General features: G+C 43.4%; 1 protein-coding gene across 4 annotated transcripts in view; it reads right to left on the reverse strand.

Moving 5' to 3' along the window:
* prkg1b (protein kinase cGMP-dependent 1b) overlaps positions 1-26889 on the reverse strand; it is a 167323-nt gene that overhangs the window by 13943 nt on the left and 126491 nt on the right. For all 4 annotated transcript variants that reach the window (XM_055890652.1, XM_055890653.1, XM_055890651.1 and 1 more), the window contains exons 6-9: positions 24555-24632; positions 23951-24045; positions 16191-16256; positions 7594-7668 (exon numbers count right to left, since the gene is read on the reverse strand). In XM_055890652.1, coding sequence (XP_055746627.1) covers positions 7594-7668; positions 16191-16256; positions 23951-24045; positions 24555-24632 — 314 coding nt within the window. The remainder of the gene's footprint in view (positions 1-7593; positions 7669-16190; positions 16257-23950; positions 24046-24554; positions 24633-26889) is intronic.

The raw sequence follows: 26889 nt of genomic DNA on the forward strand, positions 1-26889 counted from the left end.
AGCCATACTGCTCGTTCTGTGCGTGATTTCCTCCAAGACAGGAATGTCAGTGTTCTGCCATGGCCAGCGAAGAGCCTGGATCTCAATCTCATTAAGCACGTCTGGGACCTGTTGGATCGGAGGATTAGGGCACTTTTTTGGTTCCTACATTATTCCGTATATGTTATTTCATAGTTTTGATGTCGTCTCTATTATTCTATGTATGTAGAAAACAGTAAAAATAATGAAAAACCCTTGAATGAGTAGGTGTGTCCAAGCTTTTGACTGGTACTGTACTTCAACAGCAAAACCCAGACAGTGGAATGTTTACAAACTCCATTATGCGAATAATATGTGACCCAATTTAGGAAACTAGGCGTTTGTCGCAAGTCATTTTCTTTTTATTAAAATGCATTTTTTGGGCAGAAATACCTTTTCAAACATTTTAACTTTCATGTGCCTTAATAGCAAACGTGTATGCCATCTGTAAATATGAATACATTTGTTACATTTCGAGCTTTGTTGGTTAAACCACAGAAAAAGTGAGCAACCTTCCCACTAGCCATGATTGGCTGAGATAATGAGTGGGCTGGACCTGCCGAGGGAGGAGTTCAGATTGGTCTGCCATATAGAAGGCTTCTGTTTATTTGAGCTTGTCAGTCTGTGTTGGTAATCCTGATGAACGTGGCTTTAAAAAAAATGTATTGTGTTGTGGAGCTGCATAAGTGTTGCTCTTCACTTTCTGGAGGATCAAGTTTTGAAATCAGAGGAATTAGAGTATGATAGCTAAAGAGATGGAGAAAACACCTGTCTCCAGATTACATCTTCAAACTAAGGGAAACCGTGGTATGGCATTCCTGACAGGGAGACGCGTCCATCATGCATGATGATGTATACAGGTAATATAGTCTAGCATTAGCTAGCTACATTTTCTAGGATCTCCATTACACATTTTTAATTTTGACAGAAAGTGGTTTCATTTCAAGCTAAAGTGTACTATTAGCTAGCTAGCTAATGTTAGCTGGCTGGCTCCCTAACTGATGTTATTATTCGTTTCCCAGAGCCCGTTGCTATTCTAGTTAGAGCCTAATGTTAGTTAGCTAACATTGAACCTGGTTGCTTAGTGGCATTGTTGGCACTTTGTTCATTGTTGTTTAGCTAGCTAACGTTAGCTGGCTGGCTTGTTATCTAACGTTACGTGACATGTGTGAACTTACACTTTGTTTACCTAGCTAACGTAAACTCACCCCATTCCGTACAAATGTGTGCAACCGCAACATTCAAACGAGGCTACAAAGAAAACGAATGGGACTGTAGCGACTGTGTTGACTTCAAAATCCGGGGTGTGAACTAGGTTTCTATTCAAGCGTTGATTGACATGGTAATGGCTCTATAGTATAAAGTTGAAAAAACAGACCCTCTGTTATAGCTAGACGTGTCATGTCGTAACGTACAGCACGCATAAAGCAACTATTTCTGTCTTACAATCTCTCTCCACCAGGTGTAGCACTTCTCTCATTGTTTAAAAACAAGAAATGGACAGTGACGGGGGTAAGGGGGATACCTAGTCATTTTTTTCGTCATCACTGCATGTGATCATCATTCTCAAAGCCGTTGTTTACTTCTAAGATCACTTTAGCACCGCCCTAAAAACCCGATTCAAATTCGACACAAACCTTCAAATAGGTATGTAATGACACATTATATACTCTGTATAGTGTTTTATTTAAATTTTAGAGGCGATAAGGTGATAAGTTGGACAGATCGAGCGAATTTTTTTTTCTTCCCACACAACATCTCTCCTTCTCACTATCACGCATTTGTTTCGCTTCCCCACCCGTCATTTTTAAAAAGACCCGACGGGGCTCATTGCCTTCTTGAATTATGCAGAAACGGGCAGCGTGGGGGTCATGTAATTGATTCTGTTGCAAAGGGGAGAAATTGTGCTTTACAATGGTATTGACATTACAGTTGACCTGGAAGTATTACGTTTTTGGGGCGCTAAAATAAGGTCAATTGTACGGACCAAGGCGATGTACAAAAGAGTGAGTTTACGTTAATTGTCACGCCCTGGTCTTAGTATTCTTTGTTTTCTTTATTATTTTAGTTAGGTCAGGGTGTGACATGGGGAATGTTTGTGTTTTTGTCTTGTCTTGGGTGGTTATATGGTAAAGGGGGTGTTGGGTTTAGTGTATGGGGTTGTGTTTAGTAAATGTGTCTAGGTATGTCTATAGTTGCCTGAGTGGTTCTCAATCAGAGACAGCTGTCTTTCATTTGTCTCTGATTGGGAGCCATATTTAAGGCAGCCATAGGCATTATGCGTTTGTGGGTAATTGTCTATGTAGAACGTTTGTAGCTTTTGTATTGCACTTACGTTTGTAGCTTCACGGTCATTTGTTGTTTTGTTTCGTTTTGTTATAAGTGTTTGTTTCGTGTTTCACTCGTCTCTAATAAAAGAGCATGTATTTTTCACACGCTGCACCTTGGTCCACTCTTTATCCCCAAGACGATCGTGACATTAATGTTACATCAAAGCAGGGACCGAGAGACTGAAAAACAGCTTCTATCTCAAGGCCATCAGACTGTTAAACAGCCACCACTAACATTTAGCGGCCGCTGCCAACATACTGACTCAACTCCAGCCACTTTAAACAATGCCACTTAATATAATGTTTACATACCCTACATTACCCATCTCATATGTATATACTGTACTCTATATCATCTACTGCATCTTGCCATCTTTATGCAATACATGTACCACTAGCCACTTTAAACTATGCCACTTTATGTTTGCATACCCTACAGTACTCATCTCATATGTATATACCGTACTCTATACCATCTACTGCATCTTGCCTATGCCGTTCTGTACCACCACTCATTCATATATCTTATGTACATATTCTTTATCCCTTTACACTTGTGTGTGTATAAGGTAGTAGTTGTGGAATTGTTAGGTTAGATTACTTGTTGGTTATTACTGCATTGTCGGAACTAGAAGCACAAGCATTTCGCTACACTCGCATTAACATCTGCTAACCATGTGTATGTGACTAATAAAATTTGATTTGATTTGATTTGATTTTAGCTTGCAGGCTCGTTAGCTAACGTTAAGTGACGTGCGTACAACACCTGTTGAATATGGCCGGTGTCAGTAAATGTCTGCAAAAAAGCGTAATGAAATTGTTGCCAGCAGAGCTGGTTAGGCTGTTTTCATGTTATCCAGAGGTAAACAAATCATCGGCCAGAGCGTCAAGTGTGCGCTCCGAGAGTGAAACGAGATGGGTGGGGTTAAAGCTTAAGAGGGTGTGAACGAAAAAGCGTAATGGGTGTAAACAAATAAGAGCTCTTCACTAGATACCAAATCATTCAAAGGCCATTTTCTCAAAAGTGAGTTTGTAAGTGGATCACCTTTCAAAGCAGAATTACTTTCCCATTGTTCCTCATATGCAGTGTATGATGTACCATTTTGTAGCTCTGAGTCTCTACCTTTTTCCAATGTAAAAAAACACAATTAAAAATGTTGTTACATTAGACCGAAACCAGGTGGTGAGTCACATATGTGCTAGTACAAATATCAGTTTTCAAGATCAATATGTATCCTTATCCTACTTACTAACCAGCTACGAGATGTTTAATTCCACAATTGTAAATATGTTCTAAGGTCAGTGAAATACAAACCAATGTGTATTTTCTAATTAAATATGTAAGCTGAAGAAGGAACAACTAAAACTGAATTACTATTATCAGATAGATTCTTCACATTCCTCATATTCCCACCAATCAGCAAATCAAGAAAGCATTCTAAACCCCAGAGCTCAATAATTGTAATGGGGACTAGGGTAGGATTCAATATGTAACAAAGCCATTGGGTTGGATAAAGTTTCTCTTTCCTGAAAGCCGGTGCAGCTTGTAACAGTCCTGACCTATTTATGTTAGTTTTTATGTGTTTATGGTCAGGGCATGTGTTTTGGGTGGGCAGTCTATGTTATCTGTTTCTATGTTGGTTTCGGTTTGCCTGGTATGGCTCTTGATTAGAGGCAGGTGGTTTGCATTTTCCTCTAATCAAGAGTCATATTTAGGTAGGGCATTCTCACTGTTTGTTTGTGGGTGATTGTCTCCTGTGATGTCTTCGTCTTCGTCGTTATGTCGATGTAATTCACTTTCGGAGCTGTTTGGCTGTTCGTGTGTTTTGATGTAACGTTCCTGTTCGTGAGTTTACGTTTGTCTATGTAAGTTTATGTTCAGGTTCCGTTCGTTACGTTTTGTTATTTTGTAAGTTTTGAAAGTGTTTTGTTTTGTTTAGTCGACGTCTTATTTGTAATAAAGATGGCATATTTCCCTGAACCCGCATTTTGGTCAGAAGATCCTTCTCTCCTCACCTCATCCGAGGATGAGGAGAGCGACAGCTATTACAGAATCACCCACCAACAAAATGTGACCAAGCGGTATGGGAAAAATAAACGGAGTAAGGGACAGAAGAAGGAGCAATGGACATGGGACGATGTTCTGGATGGAAAGGGTGTCTACACATGGGAGGAAATCCTAGCTGGTAGAGATCGCCTCCCATGGGAACAGCTGGAGGCACTGAGGAGAGCGGAGGCTACCGGAGAGAGGAACCGGAGCTATGAGGGAACGCGTCTGGCACGGAAGCCGAAAAAGCCCGTGAGTAACTCCCAAAAATTTCTTGGGGGGGGGCTAAAGGGTAGTGGGCCAAGGGCAGGTAGGAGACCTGCGCCCACTTCCCAGGCTTACCGTGGAGAGCGGGAGTACGGGCAGGCGCCGTGTTACGCAGTAGAGCGCACGGTGTCTCCTGTACGAGTGCATAGCCCGGTGCGGGTTATTCCACCTCCCCGCACTGGGAGGGCTAGATTGGGTATTGAGCCAGGTGTCATGAGGCCGGCTCAACGCGTCTGGTCTCCAGTGCGTCTCCTCGGGCCGGCATACATGGCACCTGCCTTACGAATGGTTTCCCCGGTTCGCCTACATAGCCCGGTGCGGGTTATTCCACCTCCCCGCACTGGTCGGGCAACCGGGAGCATTCAACCAGGTAAGGTCGGGCAGGCTCAATGCTCAAGAGAGCCAGTACGCCTCCACGGTCCGGTATTTCCGGCACCACCTCCCCGCCCCAGCCTAGTACCTACAGTGTCTACACTACGCACTAGGCTACCAGTGCGTATCCTGAGCCCTGTTCCTCCTCCACGCACTCTCCCTGTAGTGCGTGTATCTAGCCCGGTGCCTCCAGTTCCGGGTCCACGCACTAAGCTACCTGTGCGTCTCCAGAGCCCTGAACCCACTGTATCTTCTCCCCCTATTAATCCTGATGTGCTTGTCCTCAGCCCGGTGTCACCAGTGCCGGTACCACGCATCAGGGATAGAGTAGGCTTTGAGAATACAGTGTGCCCTGTCCCTGCTCTACGCACTAGTAGGAAGGTGCTTATCATTAGCACGGTGCCTCCAGTTCCGGCACCACGCACCAGGTCTACAGTGCGCCGTATCCGGCCAGAGCCATCCGTCTCCCCAGCGCCATCTGAGCCATCAGTCTCCCCAGCGCCATCTGAGCCATCCGTCTCCCCAGCGCCATCTGAGCCATCCGTCTCCCCAGCGCCATCTGAGCCATCCGTCTCCCCAGCGCCATCTGAGCCATCCGTCTGCCAGGAGCCTGCAAAGCCGCCCGTCTGCCATGAGCCTGCAAAGCCGCCCGTCTGCCATGAGCCTACAGAGCCGTCAGCCAGACAGGAGCCGCTAGAGCCATCAGCCAGACAGGAGCCGCTAGAGCCGCCCGCCAGACAGGATCTGCCAGAGCCGCCAACCAGACAGGATCTGCCAGAGCCGCCAACCAGACAGGATCTGCCAGAGCCGCCAACCAGACAGGATCTGCCAGAGCCGCCAACCAGACAGGATCTGCCAGAGCCGCCAGCGAGCCATGAGCAGCGAGAGCCGTCAGCCTGCTATGAGCGTCGAGAGCCGTCAGAGAGCCATGAGCAGCCAGAGCCGTCAGAGCGCCATGAGCAGCCAGAGCCGTCAGAGCGCCATGAGCGTCGAGAGCCGTCAGAGCGCCATGAGCGTCGTGAGCCGTCAGCCTGCCATGAGCGTCGAGAGCCGTCAGCCTGCCATGAGCGTCGAGAGCCGTCAGCCTGCCATGAGCGTCGAGAGCCGTCAGCCTGCCATGAGCGTCGAGAGCCGTCAGCCTGCCATGAGCGTCGAGAGCCGTCAGCCAGCCATGAGCATCGAGAGTCGTCAGTCAGCCATGAGCTGCCCTTCAGCCTGAAAAGGCTGGATACCCAGAACTGCCCATCAGTCCAGAGCTGTCTCTCTGTCCGGAGCTGCCTTTCAGTCCGGAGTTGCCCCTCTATCCTAATCTCCCTCTCTATCTTCATCTATCTCTATAGTCTTATCTATCCCTCTATCTTGATTTATCTCTCTGTCCCGGTGTTATCCTTATTAAATATATTATTAAGAGAATTGTGTGGGGGAAAAAAGAGGGTGGACATTCTTTGTGGGAGGAAGTTAGGATGGATTATGGTGGGGTGGGAACCGCGCCCGGAGCCTGAGCCACCACCGTGGTCAACTGCCCACCCGGACCCTCCCCTGGACTTTGTGCTGGTGCGCCCGGCGTTCGCACCTTGGGGGGGGGGTACTGTAACAGTCCTGACCTATTTATGTTAGTTTTTATGTGTTTATGGTCAGGGCATGTGTTTTGGGTGGGCAGTCTATGTTATCTGTTTCTATGTTGGTTTCGGTTTGCCTGGTATGGCTCTTGATTAGAGGCAGGTGGTTTGCATTTTCCTCTAATCAAGAGTCATATTTAGGTAGGGCATTCTCACTGTTTGTTTGTGGGTGATTGTCTCCTGTGATGTCTTCGTCTTCGTCGTTATGTCGATGTAATTCACTTTCGGAGCTGTTTGGCTGTTCGTGTGTTTTGATGTAACGTTCCTGTTCGTGAGTTTACGTTTGTCTATGTAAGTTTATGTTCAGGTTCCGTTCGTTACGTTTTGTTATTTTGTAAGTTTTGAAAGTGTTTTGTTTTGTTTAGTCGACGTCTTATTTGTAATAAAGATGGCATATTTCCCTGAACCCGCATTTTGGTCAGAAGATCCTTCTCTCCTCACCTCATCCGAGGATGAGGAGAGCGACAGCTATTACACAGCTGAGATCAAACGAGCAGATCAAATGAGACACTAATTAATTTTATGCATAGACTAGAACCTCATCAAGCAGAATATATCCACAACAATCAAGAAAATAAAAAAACATGGGGAAAAAACAGGTTTCGCAATGGCTAGTGGTGTTCAGCGTTAATGAGGGGTGTAGTGTGTGTGGAGGAAAGCAGGGATAATTTGGTACTACTGTAATGAGGTGTGTTTGAAACATTTGTGTGTGTGTGTGTGTGTGTGCGTGTGTGTGTGTGTGTGTGTGTGTGTGTGTGTGTGTGTGTGTGTGTGTGTGTGTGTGTGTGTGTGTGTGTGTGTGTGTGTGTGTGTGTGTGTGCACGACTATGTGTGTGATGCATGCATCAATGCAACGGAGTGATATAGTTCATAACAAAATTCAGGTATGAATTTGAGTTGTACAGTACTTTATAAAGAGTGTAAAGAGTGAGCTACTTACTTGGCTTTGGCCCCTGCATCTTCATAACCTTTGTTTGAGACATCCTCCAGGCCCCCAATCAAGTGTTTAAATGAGCTGAGAGAGATCACAGAGTAACACTAAATCATTAACTTGCTCAACACCTTGAACACCAGGTCACATATGCTGTTATTGTCACAGATCCCCATTGAGTTCAGTATTAGTAATGCACGGGACATAGGAGGGCAGTGAATCACCTAAAACATCTGTCACAAAAATCTGTCTAGGAAAAGTGCCGTGAGTAGAGTGCGTTGACATTAACATGATGATGTTGAGACAATGTTTAAGAATCAGTGAACATCATTCATCTTTGTGCTGTGAGACCAGTGCAAATCAAGAGCATTATGTTAGGGTGGCTTCCATTTCGGTTTCAAATGAATCACACCATATGTTCAGTTGAAAATGTAAAAGAAAAACTACTGAGAAGATACTGTTCTTGAATGGTGCTGTCCCTCCCCATCAACTGAAGTGTTGATTATAACCCATCTGAGAAAAGACTCACTCTACAGACTAGATTGTTATTATTATGAGACTATGCATAGAGTCTAAGATGGCGCTGCAATGGATAGCAGCCGTCTTACGGACTCCTGACCAATTCTGCTGTTTTATGTCATTTTTTTACCGCTGATCTTAACTTTTTTTGTACATAATGTCTCTGCCATAATTTCCTATGACCGAAAATAGCGTCTGGACATCAGAAAACTAACTTCGATATGGACGTCATTTTGTACTTCAACAAGTCGGCAGCTCTGGACTTTCTGCATACTCTGGGCCAGGCCCTAATCCCCAGGACACGGAAGAGGAAGCGGCAGCGAAAGAGATGCAGGCGAACCAGCATCCTGACCAGAGTACATTAGCGAGCAAACGGACTGCCATTTCCCTCTGCTCTATTGGCGAACATGCAATCCCTTGAGCAAATTGGATGAGCTCCATTTCTAGTCTATCCTATCGATCCAACCCGCCCAAAAAATCCAATGTTTCTCAGTCGTGGCTGAACAAGGACATACATCTTGCTGATATACATCTTTCTGTTTTTTTCTATGCATTGTCAAGACCGGAACGGTAGACTCGGGTAAGACGAAGGGAGGAGGGGCATGTCTCTAATGTTAAGGAACTCTTGAGTTTTTCTCGCCTGAGTTAGAATACCTCATAAGCTGTAGACCATACTATTTACCAAGACAGTTTTAATCTACATTTCTCGTAGCTGTCTATTTACCACCACAAACCGATGCTGGCACTTATACCTCCCTCAGCAAGTTGTATAGGGCCATAAGAAAATAAGCATTCAGAGGTGGCATTTATTTTTTGTATGAGCATGTCACCTGTGCAACTAGAAGCAACACACACAGAAATGCATAGAAAGCCCTCCCTCGCCCTTTCTTTGGCAAGTCAGACCATAACTCTATCCTCCTGCTTCCTGCTTACAAGCAAAAACTCAAACTGGAAGTACAAGCTCAATACGGAAGTGGTCCGATGAAGCGGATGCTAAGCTACAGGACTGTTTCGGTCGCAGACTGGAATATGTTCCGGGACTCATCCAATAACATTGAGGAGTTTACCACATCATTCACTGGCTTTAGTAGCCTTTTCCTGCAGTCAATGACCAAAAGTGCCCTCTTTGGCTTCATGGGTGGAATGTTATTAATATTTTTAATAATTTCATAATTTATAAAGATTTATTTTTTTACAACAAAAATTTGGTGTTTCTATGTTAAACAGTTTTGTTTTATTTCAATCTTCTGTGATGTATATAAAGTCTCTATTGAGATGCAAACTCAAAATGTTATACATTTTAACTCTATATCTGACATGGTACAGGTGTCTTACTTTTTTTAAGCCCATAACCATGTGTGTGAGGTGTATACTTTTGTTTCAAAGTAGATTTGTTAAGACTACCAATTACAGGCAGCATCCGCACGGAGCTAAAGGCTAGAGCTGCCTATTTGAAGGAGTGGGACACTAATCCGGACGCTCATAAGAAATCCCGCTATGACCTCTGACAAGCCATCAAACAGGCAAGGCATCAATACAGGACTAAGATCAAATCCTAATACGCCGGTTCTGATGCTCGATGGATGTGGCAGGGCTTGCAAACTATCACGGATTACAAAGGGAAGCCCAGCCGCGAGCTGCCCAGCCACGAGAGGCTACCAGGCAAGCTAAATGCCTTCCACGCTCAATTTGAGGCAAGGAACATTGAACCATGCATGAGAGCAGCAGCTGTTCCAGAAAACTGTGTGATTTCGCTCTCTGTAAACAGGTCAACATTCCCAAGGCTGCGGGGCCAGACGGAATACCAGGACGCGTACTCAGAGCATGCGCTGACAAGTGTCTTCAATTACATTTTCAATCTATCCCTGACATGGTCTGTAATACCAACTTGTTTCAAACAGACCACCAAAGTCCCTGTGCCCAAGATGACAGGTAACCTGCCTAAATGATTATCGCTCCGTAGGACTAACATCACTAGCCATGAAATGCTTTGAAAGGTTGGTCATGGCTCACATCAATTGCATTATCGGATACCCTTGACCGACTCCAATTTGCTTACCACCCCAACAGATCCACAGATGACACAATCTCTATTGCACTCCACACTACCCTCACCCACCTGGACAAAAGGAATACCTATGTAAGAATGCTGTTCATTGACTACAGCTCAGCATTCAACACCATAGTCCCCTCCAAGCTCATCACCAAGCTCAGGACCATTGGAACTGAACAGCTCCCTCTGCAACTGGACCTTGGACTTCCTGATGTTCCGCCCCCAGGCGGTGACGGTAGGCAACAACACATCCACCACACTGACCATCAATAGGGGGGCCCCTCAAGGGTTTGTGCTTAGTCCCCTCCTGTACACATGAGTAAAAGACAAAAAATAATTTGGTTCTAAATATACATAAAAGTAAAAGTATGAATAACAAAAAAGTCCTTATATTAAGCAAAGCAGACGGCACCATTGTATTGTTTTTAAAATGTACAGATAGTCAGGGGCACACACTCAAACATCATGTACAAAAGATACATTTGTGTTTAGTGAGTCCGCCAGATCACAGGCAGCAGGGATGACTACGTGTTCTCTTGATAAATCTGTGAATTGGACCATTTTCCTGTCCTGCTAAGCATTCAAAATATAGCGAGTACTTTTGGGTGTCAGGTAAAATGTATGGAGTAAAAAGTAGATTATTTTATTTCGGAATGTAGTGACATAAAAGTAAAAGCTGTCAAAAAATATAAATAGTAAAATAAAGTATAGATACCCCCAGTAACTACTTAAGTAGTATTTTAAAGCATTTCAACTAAGTACTTTACACCACTGTAGGTAGGTTAGAGACCTGGCATTGTGGTGCCAGGACAATAACCTGTCCCTCAACATCAACAAGACAAAAGAGCTGATTGTGGATTACAGGAAACGGAGGGGCGAGCACACCCCCATCCACATCGATGGGACTGTAGTGGAACGGGTCGACACCTGACCGCAAAGCATTAGAGAGGGTGGTGAGTATGGCCCAGTACATCATGGGGCCAACCTCCCTGCCATCTAGGAACTCTATACCAGGCAGTGTCTGAGGAAGGCCCAAGACTGTTCTCTCTGCTACCGCACAGCAAGAGGTATCAGTGCACCAAGTCTGGAACCAACAAGACCCTGAACAGCTCCTTCCCCCAAACCATAAGACTGCTAAACAAGCTAATCAAATGGCTAGCCGGACTACCTGCATTTACCCTTTTTTTATTACTAACTCTCTTGCACTGACTCTACTCACACACATACTTAAACTGACACCGCGCCACGTAATGTACCAGTCAAAAGTTTGGATACACCTACTCATTCCAGGGTTTGCTTTTGTTAAACCATTTTTTACATTGAAGAATAATACTGGACACATCAAAACTACGAAATAACACATATGGAATCATGTAGTAACCAAAAAAGTGTTAAACAAATATTTGTATTCTTCAAAGTAGCCACCCTTTGCCTTGATGACAGCTTGGCATACTGTTGGCATTCTCTCAACCAGCTTCATGAGGTAGTCACCTGGAATGCATTTAAATTAACAGGTGTGCCCTCTTAAAAGTGTAATTTCCTTCCTTCTTAATGTGTTTGAGCCAATCAGTTGTGTTGTGACAAGGTAGGGGTGGTATACAGAAGATAGCCCTATTTGGTAAAAGACCAAGTCCATATTATGGCAAGAAGAGCTCAAATAAGCAAAGAGAAACAGCAGTCCATCATTACTTTAAGACATGAAGGTCAGTCAATCCATAACATTTCAAGAACTTCAAGAAAGTTTCTTCAAGTCCAGTCGCAAAAACCATCAAGAGCTATGACGAAACTGGCTCTCATGAGGCCCGCCACAGGAAAGGAAGACCCGGAGTTACCTCTGCTGCAGAGGACAAGTCCATTAGAGTTACCAGCCTCAGAAATTGCAGCCCAAATAAATGTTCAAGTGACATACACATCTCAACATCAATTGATCATAGGAGACTACGTGAATCGGGCCTTCATGGTCAAATTGCTGCAAAGAAACCACTACTAAAGGACACCAATAAGAACAAGAGACTGAGTTGGGCAAAGAAACACAAGCAATGGACATTAGACTGGTGGAAATCTGTCCTTTGGTCTGATGAGTCCAAGTTTTTGATTTTTGGTAGGTGAACGGATGATCTCCGCATGTGTGGTTCCCACCATGAAGCATGGAGGAGGAGGTGTGATGGTGCTTTGCTGGTGACACTGTCTGTGATTTATTTAGAATTCAAGCCACACTTAACTAGCATGGCTACCACATCATTCTGCAGCGATACGCCATCCCATCTGGTTTGCCCTTAGTGGGACTATTATTTGTTTTTCAACAGAACAAAGACCCGAAGCACACCTCCAGGCTGTGTAAGGGCTATTTGACCAAGAAGGAGAGTGATGGAGTGCTGCATCAGATGACCTGGCCTCCACAATCACCCGACCTCAACCAAATTGAGATGGTTTTAGATGAGTTGGACCGCAGAGTGAAGAAAAAGCAGCCAGCAAGTGCTCCGCATACAGTATGTGGGAACTCCTTCAAGACTTTTGGAAAATTATTCTTCATGAAGCTGGTTGAGAGAATGCCAAGAGTGTGCAAAGCTTTCATCAAGGCAACACGTGGCTACTTTGAAGAATCTCAAATATAAAATATATTTGGATTTGTTTAACTCTTTTTTTGGTTACTACATGATTCCATATGTGTTATTTCATAGTTTTGATGTCTTCACTGTTTTTCTGCAATATAGATAGTAAAAATAGTAAAAATAGAGAAAAACTCTTGAATGAGAAGGTGTGTCCAAACTTTTGACGGGTACTGTACATACACCCACACACACACATAACATGTGCACATATCCATACAGTATTGACGACACACACACACACACACACACACACCTTAATTACCTTGAGCTCCTGCACATCAACTCGGTACTGGTACGTACACCCTGTTATATTTCCTCAAAATCTATTTAAAAAAATCTAAAATTGTATTCGGTCACATGCTTCGTAAACAACAGGTGTGGACTAGCAGTGAATTGCTCACTTAAGGCCCTTCCCAACAATGCAGAGAGAAAGAAAATAGAGAATAATAGAATAGTAAAACACATAATAATAATGTGAGTAACGATAACTTGACTATATACACAGGGTACCAGTACCGGGACCATGTGCAGGTGTACGAGGTCATTGAGATAGATATGTACATACAGTATAACTAGGAATAAAGTGACAGATAATAAACATTAGCAGTAGAATATGTGATGAGACAAAACAAGTTAGTACAAAAAGGGTCGATGCAGATAATCCGGTGCAGATAGTACTGGTTATTGTTATTCACTATGTATTTATTCCTCGTGTCACTACTTCCATTAATCTACTTTAAAAAAAAAAAAGTTTTGCATTGTTGAAAAAGTAAGAAAGCGTTTCACTGTCAGTCTACATCTTTTGTTAACGAAGCATGTGACAAATAATATATGATTTGGTTGATTTTATTCTATGCAATCGAGAATTCCTTTTGATGAAAGCATTTTGCTGAAAACTCTCACACTGATGAGATGCATGGGAGGAGAGCAGACGTGCTCGTCTTAGTTTGATTGAGGAAATGCATTAAAACAATCAACAGATCTGACTGTCCATACTAGATTGAATTGACGTTTCATTTCTGTTCTTTCCGAAATCAAGAATATATGTCTGCTGGCATGCTTTGAACATTCAAAAGGCAATCCTAAATGTACTGTCACGCACAAGATTTGGTGGATGTTAGCTGTTCTGGAGAATAAATATTGTCATCAATGATACTGTCAAGGTTAACAAGGCAGACATGTTGCCTGCAATCAAATTTATTTACCTGACAAGGTATGGTAAATCATTGTCTTTTTTAGATGCAATCTTCTATTGTCTATTTGAGTTTGTACATAAACCGTAAGCTCTAATAACACCATTTACTTACAATTTAGTATGGAATTGGCAATTTTAAAGTAATGACACATTACTGTCAAAATGTGATAATGGAATACATTTAAACATGATAAAAATAGAAAGGACTGACAGGTAAACCCTGATATCATAGCTGAGACTTTCTCTTATCTCTTATAGAAGAAAAACAAGCTAAAGAAGTAGACACATGTCTGGTTATATAAAAATAACCAGATTATGATGGAGCGTCCTCAAAATGGATCATTTTTCCCATTTAGCGTATTCAGGTTTTTGTCATTAAGGGTCCTTCTGTGCTCTTTTTAGCCATCTGTTTCAAAGCGCCTGAAACCATTAGAGGGGCTAAGAGGGGTCTGATTACCACCCTGCATTTCAGTGAGAGGGGGCAGGTTGGAGGAGTGGCCATTTAAATGTGACACATCGGAGCTCTGTCTGTGGAGTGTTGCTTCTGGGGCATTTTCTCCCAGCAGGCAACAATGCTGAAAAGCGTGTGTCTGGGCCCTCGGGCACTGAGGGGCAGCCTTGTGTTCCAGAACAGAATACTCACTCTCCCATGTGCCCCCGATCACTACACATATAGATAGATATACTGTAGACATCAGGAGTTATTTCTGAGGTTTATGAGTCTGCTCTCACCGGGGTTAGATTGAGGTGTCAGACTGGTACAGCTCTTTACAAGGATCTTTGATGAAATTGTTTTCAGAAAAAGTAATCACACAATCAACATTATGTATGGTAAGTGGTAGAGAATAACTGACGTCCAGTGAGGTTAGCCAAGAACTGTCACAACCTCCTGACAGTTGTGACTTCATTATGTGTCTAGACTGAAGGAATGTATTATCATTTCATGACTGCAAAAACATTAGATATCATCCAGGAAATATGACCATTAAGGCCAATGAAAGGGCATTTGAAGTGTGAACTGCGTTGCTCTAACTATAGAATTCACACCCACTTAAAGTTGCATTCTTAGTGTGCCTCTCCTATAAAAGCCCATATATAAGTTGTCCAATCACACTGGATAAGGCCGACTTGCCATATAAATGTGTTTGATATTAGTAATGCAGAAGAGATAAAAAGTTTATAGCCTAGACTTATCGTAAAGTTTATAGACTACGCCAGATAGCTATACGTAGCAGCCAGAGCAAATCCAACTCCTAAACTACACTACTAACAACCGCCACTGTGAAGAGCCAGACAGAGCACAAAAAGTAGTCTCATCAAGCCTGATATACAGTATGTTCCTCTATTAGCACATCTGAGGAGACGGAATCAACTCAGTTGACTCTCCCTGACCACCGTGTCCGAGTGTAGGTTTGGTACCAGGTCTGCATCTCTATTTAGTGCACTACCCTATGCGCACTGGTCAAAAGTAGCACACTATATAGGGAATTGGGTGCAATTTCAGACAACCTCCCGGAATCCCAATCCACAACAGTGATCATATCATTAAGTGCACGACAACGGCATGATGGCGGAGGGAGCGCAGCGTGGCAGCCAAAACAAGCCCTCTTTAACAGACTCGGCCATAAAGCTTTCAGGCGGCCAACACGGTCAAATGAATGGCGGATTTCCTACAGAGAGCGAATAGAAAAATGTTCCTCTCTTGCCTCCAGCGTTTGTGTGCTACGTTTGCCTTTTTTTAGCCCTGCCTCTGGCTCTGACAGAGACACACAGAGACCCAGGCCCACACAGCGCTGATGAGGTCTATGGGGAGTAGAAGAGAACAGGCTGTCTACCATGCAGTGCACAGTGCTCCATCCCCAGTCCCGCTGTTTTACCATGCTGCTTGTCATTCAAAACAGGAACTCTTCTCTATGTTCTTTGTATGGCGTTATGTCATGATGTAGTTGTAAAAACTTTTGAAATGTGGGGAAGATATTTGGTTCGAGTTTTAGAATAAATTGCATAATACTGATGAGTGATGAATGATCTATTACCAATGATATGGATCAACACAGCAAACCTTTGTTAAAACATACCAATCCTATAATAGTCATGCTACTGTGATGTGTGGTTTATGCTCTGCACTACAATTGCTTTTTTTTCATGGCAGTAAAGGGTTAATCAACTTACAACAAACTGCACACATTTAAAAGTAAACCTTTAGATGACACAGGGTACTACTCACTCTCTGTCAATGACCAGGCAGGTGACGGCATCCGCAGCAATGACATTAGCCGTCCTGATGTCCTCTCTGTGGGGACACAAATTGAAAACAAAATCAGTCAAACACATCCCCCAAAGACACTAATGTAGGACACTAACGTACGTTTCATATATACGCCATTTAGCAGACGCCTTTATCCACAGAAACCTACAGTCATGCATGCATACATATTACATACACTACGGTTCAAAAGTTTGGGGTCATTAAGAAATGTCCTTGTTTTTGAAAGAAAAGCAAATTTTTTGTCCATTAAAATAAGATCAAATTGATCAGAAATACAGTGTAGACATTTTTAATGTTGTAAATGACTATTGAAGCTGGAAACTGCAGATTTTTTATGGAATATCTACATAGGCGTACAGAGGCCCATTATCAGAAACCATCACTCCTGTGTTTCAATGGCATGTTGTGTTAGCTAATCCAAGTTTATCATTTTAAAAGGCTAATTGATCATTAGAAAACACTTTTGCAATTATGTTAGTGCAGCTGAAAACTGTTGTGCTGATTAAAGAAGCAATAAAACTGGCTTACTTTAGACTTGTTGAGCATCTGGATTTGTGGGTTCAATTACAGGCTCAAAATGGCCAGAAACATTTTGAAACTCGTCAATCTATTCTTATTCTGAGAAATTAAGGCTATTCCATGTGAGAAATTGCCAAGAAACTGAAGATCTCGTACAACGCTGTGTACTACTCCCTTCACAAAACAGCGCAAACTGGCTCTAACCAGAATAGAAAGAGGAGTGGGAGGCCCCATTGCACAATGTCACATTCTGATTTAATTAACTTTGCCATCACACAATCCTTCCTAACACAGAAACAAATCAAGAATAAGAGATGATAGTAACAACCATACTCTCTACAGCTGTCTACTTCATCATCAAATCCCCTTCACGGTAACCTGAAGAAGTTTCTTCCAAATCACCTGAATCTGCAAACGACTCTGAATCAGTGGTTTCCATAATGACCTGTGATCCATCTGTGAAAACGTCCACACACTCTCTCTCTCACTAACGCGCGGCATTAGTGGCTTTGTATTGACAAAGACAACAATGGGACCACTTCCCTAGACTATTAGATGAAGTTCCCATTAGTAGATTCATGCAATTTATATCACAGCAATGAATGGTGAATGTCCAGATGATTTCATCATGAAATAAAATAGCACAATAGTAGCCCATCACCTTGTTAGTAATGCCATACAGTATACTGCATCTCTATGTGTTACAGGCATCCCTGTAATTGACATGAATTCAATATGGTCATGTAACAGCAGTATCTACAATGCATTACGGAATAAACTCTCCTCCATGTGTCGTAGGTTACCCAGATAGCCCATCTGATACCCCATCTGATACCCCATCTTCCATGAAATCAGCTGCCTGCCCTGAGCTGTCCAGTCCAGGCTGTCTCCGTGGGCCATGCCAGTGAGACCAGGTGTGTTTTTAGAGTAGAGGGGATGGGAATCATCTAATTTGACAGAACTATCTGGTGACAGGAGGAGAGAGTGTGAGGGGAGAGGGACGGCTAGATGAATACGAGAGGAAATCTATCCATCCAGCCCAACTATTACATTTGAGCCCCCTAATAGACAGACCAGGGAAAACAGCTGTGATTTCCCCCTTGCTGATGGATGAAGCAACAATTCCCTGGATATCACAAGAACACCATTTGGTTCTGAAGACGCAGGCTGAGGTGTCCATTTCACACGGATATGTCACTTACAGCAATACAGCATTAATCCCAGTTGTTACTATTGGACCACCCAACTAGCAGTATACCTTCATTTCAGTGTTTGGTTACACAGCTGATACGTGTAAGCAGATATCTCCCGTTGAGGGAGCAGGATGCCATTCTTCAAGCCAATTAGCACATATTATGGCAGGGAGATGGAAACATCTACGGCAGACTATAGACCTGCTATATCCCCAGATATCTCCCAGTAAAATGAAAGGAGAGCTTTCTAGACATGCCACCTCTTCAAACCAATTACCACATATCATGGCAGGAACAGGGAGAGATAAACATGGAAGGTAGCCACACTGGGACTGTTATCTCACCACATTATACTGCTAGCAAAACATATCACCCATCAAATATTACATAACTACTACATGAGAGAGAGAGAGAGAGAGAGAGAGAGAGAGAGAGAGAGAGAGAGAGAGAGAGAGAGAGAGAGAGAGAGAGAGAGAGAGAGAGAGAGAGAGAGAGAGAGAGAGAGAGAGAGAGAGAGAGAGAGAGAGAGAGAGAGAGAGACTTGAGCCAGGCACAGCCATGCTCCACAGCTCAGTTTGAGCATCAGTAGGCCATGCCTCCACCAATGCCAATCACAACCAGTGAGAGAGCAGCTTGGAGGAAAGGTTATGGTTAGTCTCAATGGAAACGTGTGCGCAGTACAAAGACTAGGAGGGGAAATATAATGCCGTAGGCATTTAACACCTCGGTTTATCACAACCCAGCCAAGAAAATCCATGTGTGGCTCTGTTGGTAGAGCATGGTGCTTGCAATGCCAGGGTTGTGGGTTCAATTCCCATGGGGGACTAGTGTGAAAATATATGCAGTTGCTCTGGATAAGAGTGTCTGCTATATTACTGAAATGTAGATTAGGAGAGATGGCAGATTTCTGGGGGGGGCTTTGTTAAGCAGCAGAGAGCTGCCTAACTCTGGTGACATTTACAGCTCGGCATCTGAAAGGCTCTTATGATGAATCGAGCACTGCTTGGTGTACAACATCTTTGGGCAAAGTTCAGGCATGTATGCGTACCCATGTATGGCTGAGAGGGAGAAAGAAAGATGTTTGTGGGTGCGTGTGTCACGAGTGAGCGAGAGTCCTGACATCTCCCTAATAGCTAATAATTAGCCTTAATGTGAGGGAACAAGGTGTTTTGTGTTGGGCAGATATGAAAGTGCACTTAGCATACAGCCTCCTCCACATCAAAGCCAGTAAGCCACTGAAACCTTTTTAACCACAAGGACTATTGTGCAGTGCTGTCTGTAGTCAATTCTTCACGGCTCCATCATCTCCTCCCCGAAAACCATGCTAACAGGGCTAGCATGTAAATATCGCTTGGGTAAACAGCACACCGACTTTTTTAAAGCAGTGATTGATTTGCTTGATGTAGTAATGGACATAGGAGAGGAAACTCCAGTGAGATACAACACATTTATTGCGTTTCCAATTATATTAACCCAATTCAATGAGGTATGAGTCTAGCAACAAAATAAATCTATCTTAACAGATCTATCAAAACAAATGCCTTTATGAGTTTCATTATTTTATTGTCTACATTATTCAGTAGAACAACATGAAACTGTTTACACCTTCGGGTCTCATCTTTATCACCCTTTAGTTGGACTTTTTTATCATTCATGTTGAATTCATTACGGAGAAAACAACCGGAGCGTGCTAATTAGGACAAAGGAGAGGGGGACAGATCAAACAGAGAGAGAGGCAGATGAAGAACACACATTTGGAGATGTGGCGCCTTTCAAAGTCTAACTAATACACCACCCGAGCTTGTTAAAGCCTAGCTCTTCATGGCTATGGCTGCTACTCTGGTGAACATCAAAGCAGCGTATAACAAGATCTCTCTTCCTTTGTTTGCTGTGGAAAACAGAAGCAAGAATTTTAATGCTATTAACTCAGGAGAGGAAACTCCAGTGAGACGCAAGACATTTATTGCGTTTCCAATTATATGAACAATATTTCAATGATATACGTGTCTAGCAACAAAACAATCTTAATAGATTTATAAAAACAAATGCCTGTATGAGATTCATTATTTTATTACCTACATTATTCAGTAGAACAATATGAAACTGTTACCCCTTCGGGTCTTATCTTTATCACCTATTAGTTTAACTTGTTGTTTTTTTCTTGGTGTTTTATTCATTACGAGGAACAAACTGCACACTGTTGTAAACGTTAGTCTGGCCCATTGATTGTATACCATTGATATACAGTACCACTGTACCACCACCATACGGTTTACAGTGCCTTCAGAAAGTATTCACACCCCTTGACTTTTTCCACATTTTGTTGTGTCACAGCTTGACTTTTAAATGGATTCAATTGTGATTTTGTGTCATTGGCCTATACACAATACCCCATAATGTCAAAGTGGAATTATGTTTATTTACAGATTGGCTATGTACAGGTACAGTGATCGGTAAGCTGCTCTGACAGCTGATGCTAAAGGTTAGTGAGGGAGATATGAGTCTCCAGCTTCAGTGATTTTTGCAGTTCGTTCCAGTCCTTAGCAGCAGAAAACTGGAAGGAAAGGCGGCCAAAGGAGGAATTGGCTTTGGGGGTGACCAGTGAAATATACCTGCTGGAGCGCGTGCTACTGGTGGGTGCTTCTATGGTGACCAGTGAGCTGAGATAAGGCGGGGCTTTACCTAGCAAAGACTTATAGATGACCTGGAGCCAGTGGGTTTGGCGACGAATATGTAGCGAGGGCCAGCCAGCGAGAGCATACAGGTCGCAGTGGTGGGTAGTATATGGGGCTTTGGTGACAAAACGGATGGCACTGTGATAGACTACATCCAGTTTGCTGAGTAGAGTTTTGGAGACTATTTTGTAAATTACATCGCCGAAGTCAAGGATCAGTAGGATATTCCACTTTACGAGGGTATGTTTGGCAGCATGAGTGAAGGAAGCTTTGTTGCAAAATAGGAAGCAGATTCTAGATTTAATTTTGGATTGGAGATGCTTAATGTGAGTCTGGAAGGATATTTTACAGTCTAACCAGACACCTAGGTATTTGTAGTTGTCCACATATTCTAAGTCAGAACCATCCAGAGTAGTGATGCTCGTCAGGCGGGCGGGTGCAGGCAGCAATTGGTTGAAGAGCATGCATTTAGTTTTACTTGCATTTAAAAGCAGTTGGAGGCTACGGAAGGAGTGTTGTATGGCATTGAAGCCCATTTGGATGTTTGTTAACACAGGGTCCAAAGAAGGGCAAGATGTATACAGAATGGTGTCGTCTGCGTAGAGGTGGATCAGAGAATACCAGCAGCAAGAGCGACATCATTGATATATACAGAGAAAAAAGTCGGCCCAAGAATTGAACCCTGTGGCACCCCCATAGAGACTGCCAGAGGTCCGGACAACAGGCCCTCCGATTTGACACACTGAACTCTATCTGAGAAGTAGTTGGTGAACCAGGCAAGGCAGTCATTTGAGAAACCAAGGCCATTGAGTCTGCCGATAAGAATGCGGTGATTGACAGAGTCGAAAGCCTTGGTCAGGTCGATGAAGACGGCTGCACAGTACTGTCTTTTATCGATGGAGGTTATGATATCGTTTAGGACCTTGAGCGTGGCTGAGGTGCACCTATGACCAGCTCCGAAACCAGATTGCATAGTGGAGAAGGTACGGTGGGATTCTAAATGGTCGGTGATCTGTTTGTTAACTTGGCTTTCGAAGATTTTAGAAAGGCAGGGCAGGATGGATATAGGTCTATAACAGTTTGGGTCTAGAGTGTCTCCCCCTTTGAAGAGGGGGATGACCGCGGCAGCTTTCCAATCTTTGGGGATCTCAGATGATACGAAAGAGAGGTTGAACAGGCTAGTAATAGGGGTTGCAACAATTTCGCCGGATAATTTTAGAAAGAGAGGGTCCAGATTGTCTTACCCAGCTGATTTGTAGGGATCCAGATTTTGCAGCTCTTTCAGAACATCAGCTGTCTGGATTTGGGTGAAGGGGAAGTTTTGGGGCTTGGGCAAGTTGCTGCAGGGGGTGCAGAGCTGTTGGTCAGGGTAAGGGTAGCCAGGTGGAAAGCAGACGTAGAAAAATGCTTTTTGTAATGATCGATTATCATAGATTTATTGGTGGTAACAGTGTTAACTATCCTCAGTGCAGTGGGCAGCTGGGAGGAGGTGCTCTTACTCCATGGACTTTACAGTGTCCCAAAACCTTTTGGAATTAGTGCTACAGGATGCAAATTTCTGTTTGAAAAAGCTAGCCTTAGCTTTCCTAACTGACTGTGTATATTGGTTCCTGACTTCCCTAAAAAAGTTGCATATCGCGGGGGCTATTCAATGCTAATGCAGAACGCCACAGGATGTTTTTGTCCTGGTCAAGGGCAGTCAAGTCTGGGGTGAACCAAGGGCTATATCTGTTCTTAGATCTACATTTTTTGAATGGGGCATGCTTATTTAAAATGTTGAGGAAAGCACTTTGAAAGAACAACCAGGCATCCTCTACTGACAGGATGATGTCAATATCCTTCCAGGATACCCGGTCCAGGTCGATTAGAAAGGCCTGCTCGCTGAAGTGTTTAAGGGAGCGTTTGACAGTGATGAGGGGTGGTCGTTTGAACGCGGACCCATTACGGACGCAGGCAATGAGGCAGTGATCACTGAGATCCTGGTTGAAGACAGCAGAGGTGTATTTGGAGGGCAAGTTGGTCAGGATGATATCTAAGAGGGGGCCCATGGTTACGGATTTAGGGTTGTAATTTTTGTGAGATTGAGGGCATCTATTTTAGATTGTAGGATGGCCGGGGTGTTAAGCATATCCCAGTTTAGGTCACCTAACAGTACCAACTCTGAAGATAGATGGGGGGAAATCAATTCACATATGGTGTCCAGGGCACAGCTGGGGTCTGAGTAGGGTCTATAACAAGCGGCAACCGTGAGAGACTTGTTTCTGGAATGGTGGATTTTTAAAAGTAGAAGCTCAAATTGTTTGGGCACAGACCTGGATAGTATGACAGAACTCTGCAGGCTATCTCTGCACTAGATTGCAACTCCGCCCCCTTTGGCAGTTCTATCTTGTCGGAAAATGTTGTAGTTGGGGATGTAAATTTCAGGATTTTTGGTGGCCTTCCTAAGCCAGGATTCAGACATAGCTAGGACTTCAGGGTTGGCGGAGTGTGCTAAAGCAGTAAATAAAACAAACTTAGGGAGGAGGCTTCTGATGTTAACATGCATGAAACCAAGGCTTATCGCTGTGCAGACTGGCAGGTATTGACCGAGCTGAGGCTGGCCAGTGTCCGAGTTAACGGTGAAGAACGCTAGCAGTGGCTAACTAGTAGCTAGTTAACTGGCTAGCTTCTGATGGGGGTTCCGGTTCTAAAGTATAAAAATAGCAGATCCGTACCACATTGGGTGAGGCGGGTTGCAGGAGAGTATAATCAGTCCGTACACGGAACGTGAGATTAAAATATACACAAGAAGAAGAAAAAAACGAGGAAAATTATATTTACACGGGACAAGACGAAACACACGTTCGACTGCTACGCCATCTTGGATAACTGTCCTCACACCACACTGACTCAATGACTGACTGACTGAGTGAAAGAAGGAGCCCCAGGTCTTCATTGATAGACTGTTCTAATCAGTGTGATAGCTGCTGCTTTCTACACCTTAGGACCAATGACCATAATAGCATTGTTCCACAGCTATAAAAGTACAGAGAAGAATGGCTGAACTTCAAGTAGCGATAGACACACAGTGTGGTGGCCTGATCACCTCTTCACTCTTATCCTAACCCTCTTTCTCAAACTCTTCCTCTATCTCACTCTCTCTTTTACTCTCGACCTTCCACTTGGTCCCGATGAGGTGATCTTGGACTGAATATGCAGAGTGAGGTGTTACATACCGGTATTACATATTCCAATCACTTACATACTATATCTGTAGGAGATTGGAAAGAAGTAGGTTTCACTCAGTATTGAAAAATCTTTATATGGCCTTTTCAGAAATAAATCAACATACCCCTGCAGGGCTTTCTCCCCAAACCAGTCTCCTTTGCCCAGGGCTCGCAGGTACACAGGCATGTCATTGGGCAAATCCTCCCTGGTGACATTAACCTGTCAGAAAAGAGATCAGCCGTCATTCAATGCTTTAATAGAGGGGCCTCATTCCGAAACCCACACGGAAGGGGAAAGACAGCTTAAAATAGCAACAATTCCGAATTAACAGCAGAGAGTTCCATCACAAATCGAGCATATACCCTCAGGAGGATAAGATCCCCTCTTAATGACATTGAACTAACCTCTACTGTAATCACCATAGTAGACATTCCTTGGCTAGCCCCACTGACGCCATGCACCTCTGCTATTAATACATGCACCTCTGCTATTAATACATGCACCTCTGCTATTAATACATGCACCTCTGCTATTAATACATGCACCTCTGCTATTAATACATGCACCTCTGCTATTAATACATGCACCTCTGCTATTAATACATGCACCTCTGCTATTAATACATGCACCTCTGCTATTAATACATGCACCTCTGCTATTAATACATGCACCGCTCTTCATAAAATGGAATGGTTGATCTACGTGATGTTGATGGTGTCCTCCCTCACCTTCCCCTTGCTGATGATGAAGAAGGTGTCCCCTCTGGCTCCTTGTCTGATGATGTACTCCCCGTCCCCGTAGTGCGTCTGTAAGGAGAGGAAGAGAAGTGTCACTCAGCACCGCCCTGAACTGGACAAAGAGGTCTGGCTGAAGACGGGCCTCTGTCAGACACGCAACTACCATGTGGAATCATCACCAGTTGCTACAATGAAGAATAGCAGTTAGGAAAATCTAATCGCTGTGTACACACACACCATGTGCTGACAGACGAGACCAAAGAAGACAAGAATGACATCAATATCAGTTTGTGATGTTAAAAATGATACATTCTCGTTTCCTGCATTTGATCAGACTGGGACTGAAACAGAGTTATAAGGCTGCTGCTGCTTCACATCAGACCGGCAGGAAGCAGGGCTCTTATGTGAAGTGTTTCCCTTTCAAGCATTGACATGTTTCCAATCATTACCCCCTCCTTCCCTCTGCTCAGATGTGTTCAGATGAAGAAGGATAGATTTCAACGTCTACTGCTGGGTGATAAGTAGATCAACTAGGAGCCTTTTAATTTCATGTTCTGTTAACATATAATTTATGTTGTCATTCATTCTCCCCCTGACGGCTACTCACTACTGTGTATCACTGAGCAATTCTAAAGGACCAATCAGGGACTACCCTCAGAGTTCCCTTCCTGACATTTCATTGAGTTATTTTAATCTTGCACCTTGAAAGTACATCTTGGAGAACATCAATCTACTACTGGACGTCAAGACATCACCTCGCCAGCTGCGAGACGCTTCATAGAACAGTAGAACATTCTATGAATGAATTACGTTGCGTCTTGATTGAAAAAGTATACCCACCACTTAGAGGTGGTAACTATGACAACAAATGACTCCAAAGAGAAGCCATGTGGATCTATACATTACATTCTGTATCTCCACACGGTTTGAACAAAGAATAGATTTCACCTCCATCCTATAAGCCACATTTAGATTGTTACACAAGAAGCACTGTCCATATCAGATGTTGCATATCGTTTATGAGTTGGCCCCACATATTTATGAATGGCTTTGTCTGATGTCCATTGCGATGGCTATCTCATGAATTGATGTGATGTATCTAGATGAGCGGACACCTGCGCAGATTGATTTGTGAGTTGGCCTTCGTGCCCGCTCCCCTACGTTTCTGTATATCTTCGTGACTAATTTGTATACAGGTAGACCAGAAGAGCCACGTCCCTGATTGGCCGATGAGTGGCCACCCTGATTAGAAGCACCTGCCTCTCTACTGTAGTTCTTTACAAAATGCTGTTTTGAATGAAAGAAATTGTACCTACACACTGAAGAAGGGTGTAAAGGCGAAACATCTGTGTGCACAATCCCTGACGCAGTAAAAAAAGTTAAACATTGAATAATGAAGTAAGCTTTATGCAATACATTTTTGAGTGCGAACTCATTACACCTCTTTGTAGGCCGGGGAGGAAGAAAAGCACACAGCAACAGCTCAGGGTCAGGTCCCTCAGGCTATAGGACTCCAGACACGCCTTAGCTGCTCTTCGCCCACTGTTCGGTTTTCAGAGTGGCAGGAAGTCACCTGAGCTCCTATACAGGTAGCACTAGATTAACGCGGACTTTGGTGGAAGGTATAATGAAACACAGTAGGGGTGATTGTGTTAAAAAAAGTACATTAGCCATGATAAATAAATAGGTCTGAGGTAAGAGTAGATAATAGCGTGTTTTTATGGATTGGTGGTAACCAATAACTTTGACTCTTCATGCATCAAGAAGAAAGAGATCAACTGGAGCTCGAAGCCCCCATATTAATTTAAAATAGACAGCAGCTCCATTTCAATAAATGGATGGAGTGAAGGGAAGGGTCATGAATCGGAAATGAGATTCCTTGGTATAATGGGCAGGCTTATCAAGGGGAAATGATGGCCTGTAGTGTATGTACCATCACTATGCATTGCATTATTTCCAATCTTCTGTATTCAATGATGATTGACAGGTTGTGGTAACATTCCTTTTTCATTCCTCTTTAGTTTTACATGTGACCTGTCTGCCACCCATCGATTGGTGATACAGGTGTAGCGTCTTAATTTGAGCCAGTTTGCTAAAGCAGGAAAATAATCCCGCAGCAAAAGGAAATGTGAATTATTAAGTGGATTAATTGTCTTTTTTTTGTAGGGATTTCTAAGTGGAAAATGGAAACTTCACAAGCCTTCTTAAACCTCAAATACACTACAAGTTTTACATTTCCTGCAATGCAAGAAAGTTCTCCTGCAACAGTGCGATCAAATGTTGATTCTACATCTGTAGCTGCTTAATTACCCTCACACATCAGATG

The sequence above is a fragment of the Salvelinus fontinalis genome, chromosome 30 (genome assembly GCF_029448725.1).
Source record: "Salvelinus fontinalis isolate EN_2023a chromosome 30, ASM2944872v1, whole genome shotgun sequence".
Taxonomy (NCBI): Eukaryota; Metazoa; Chordata; class Actinopteri; order Salmoniformes; family Salmonidae; genus Salvelinus; species Salvelinus fontinalis.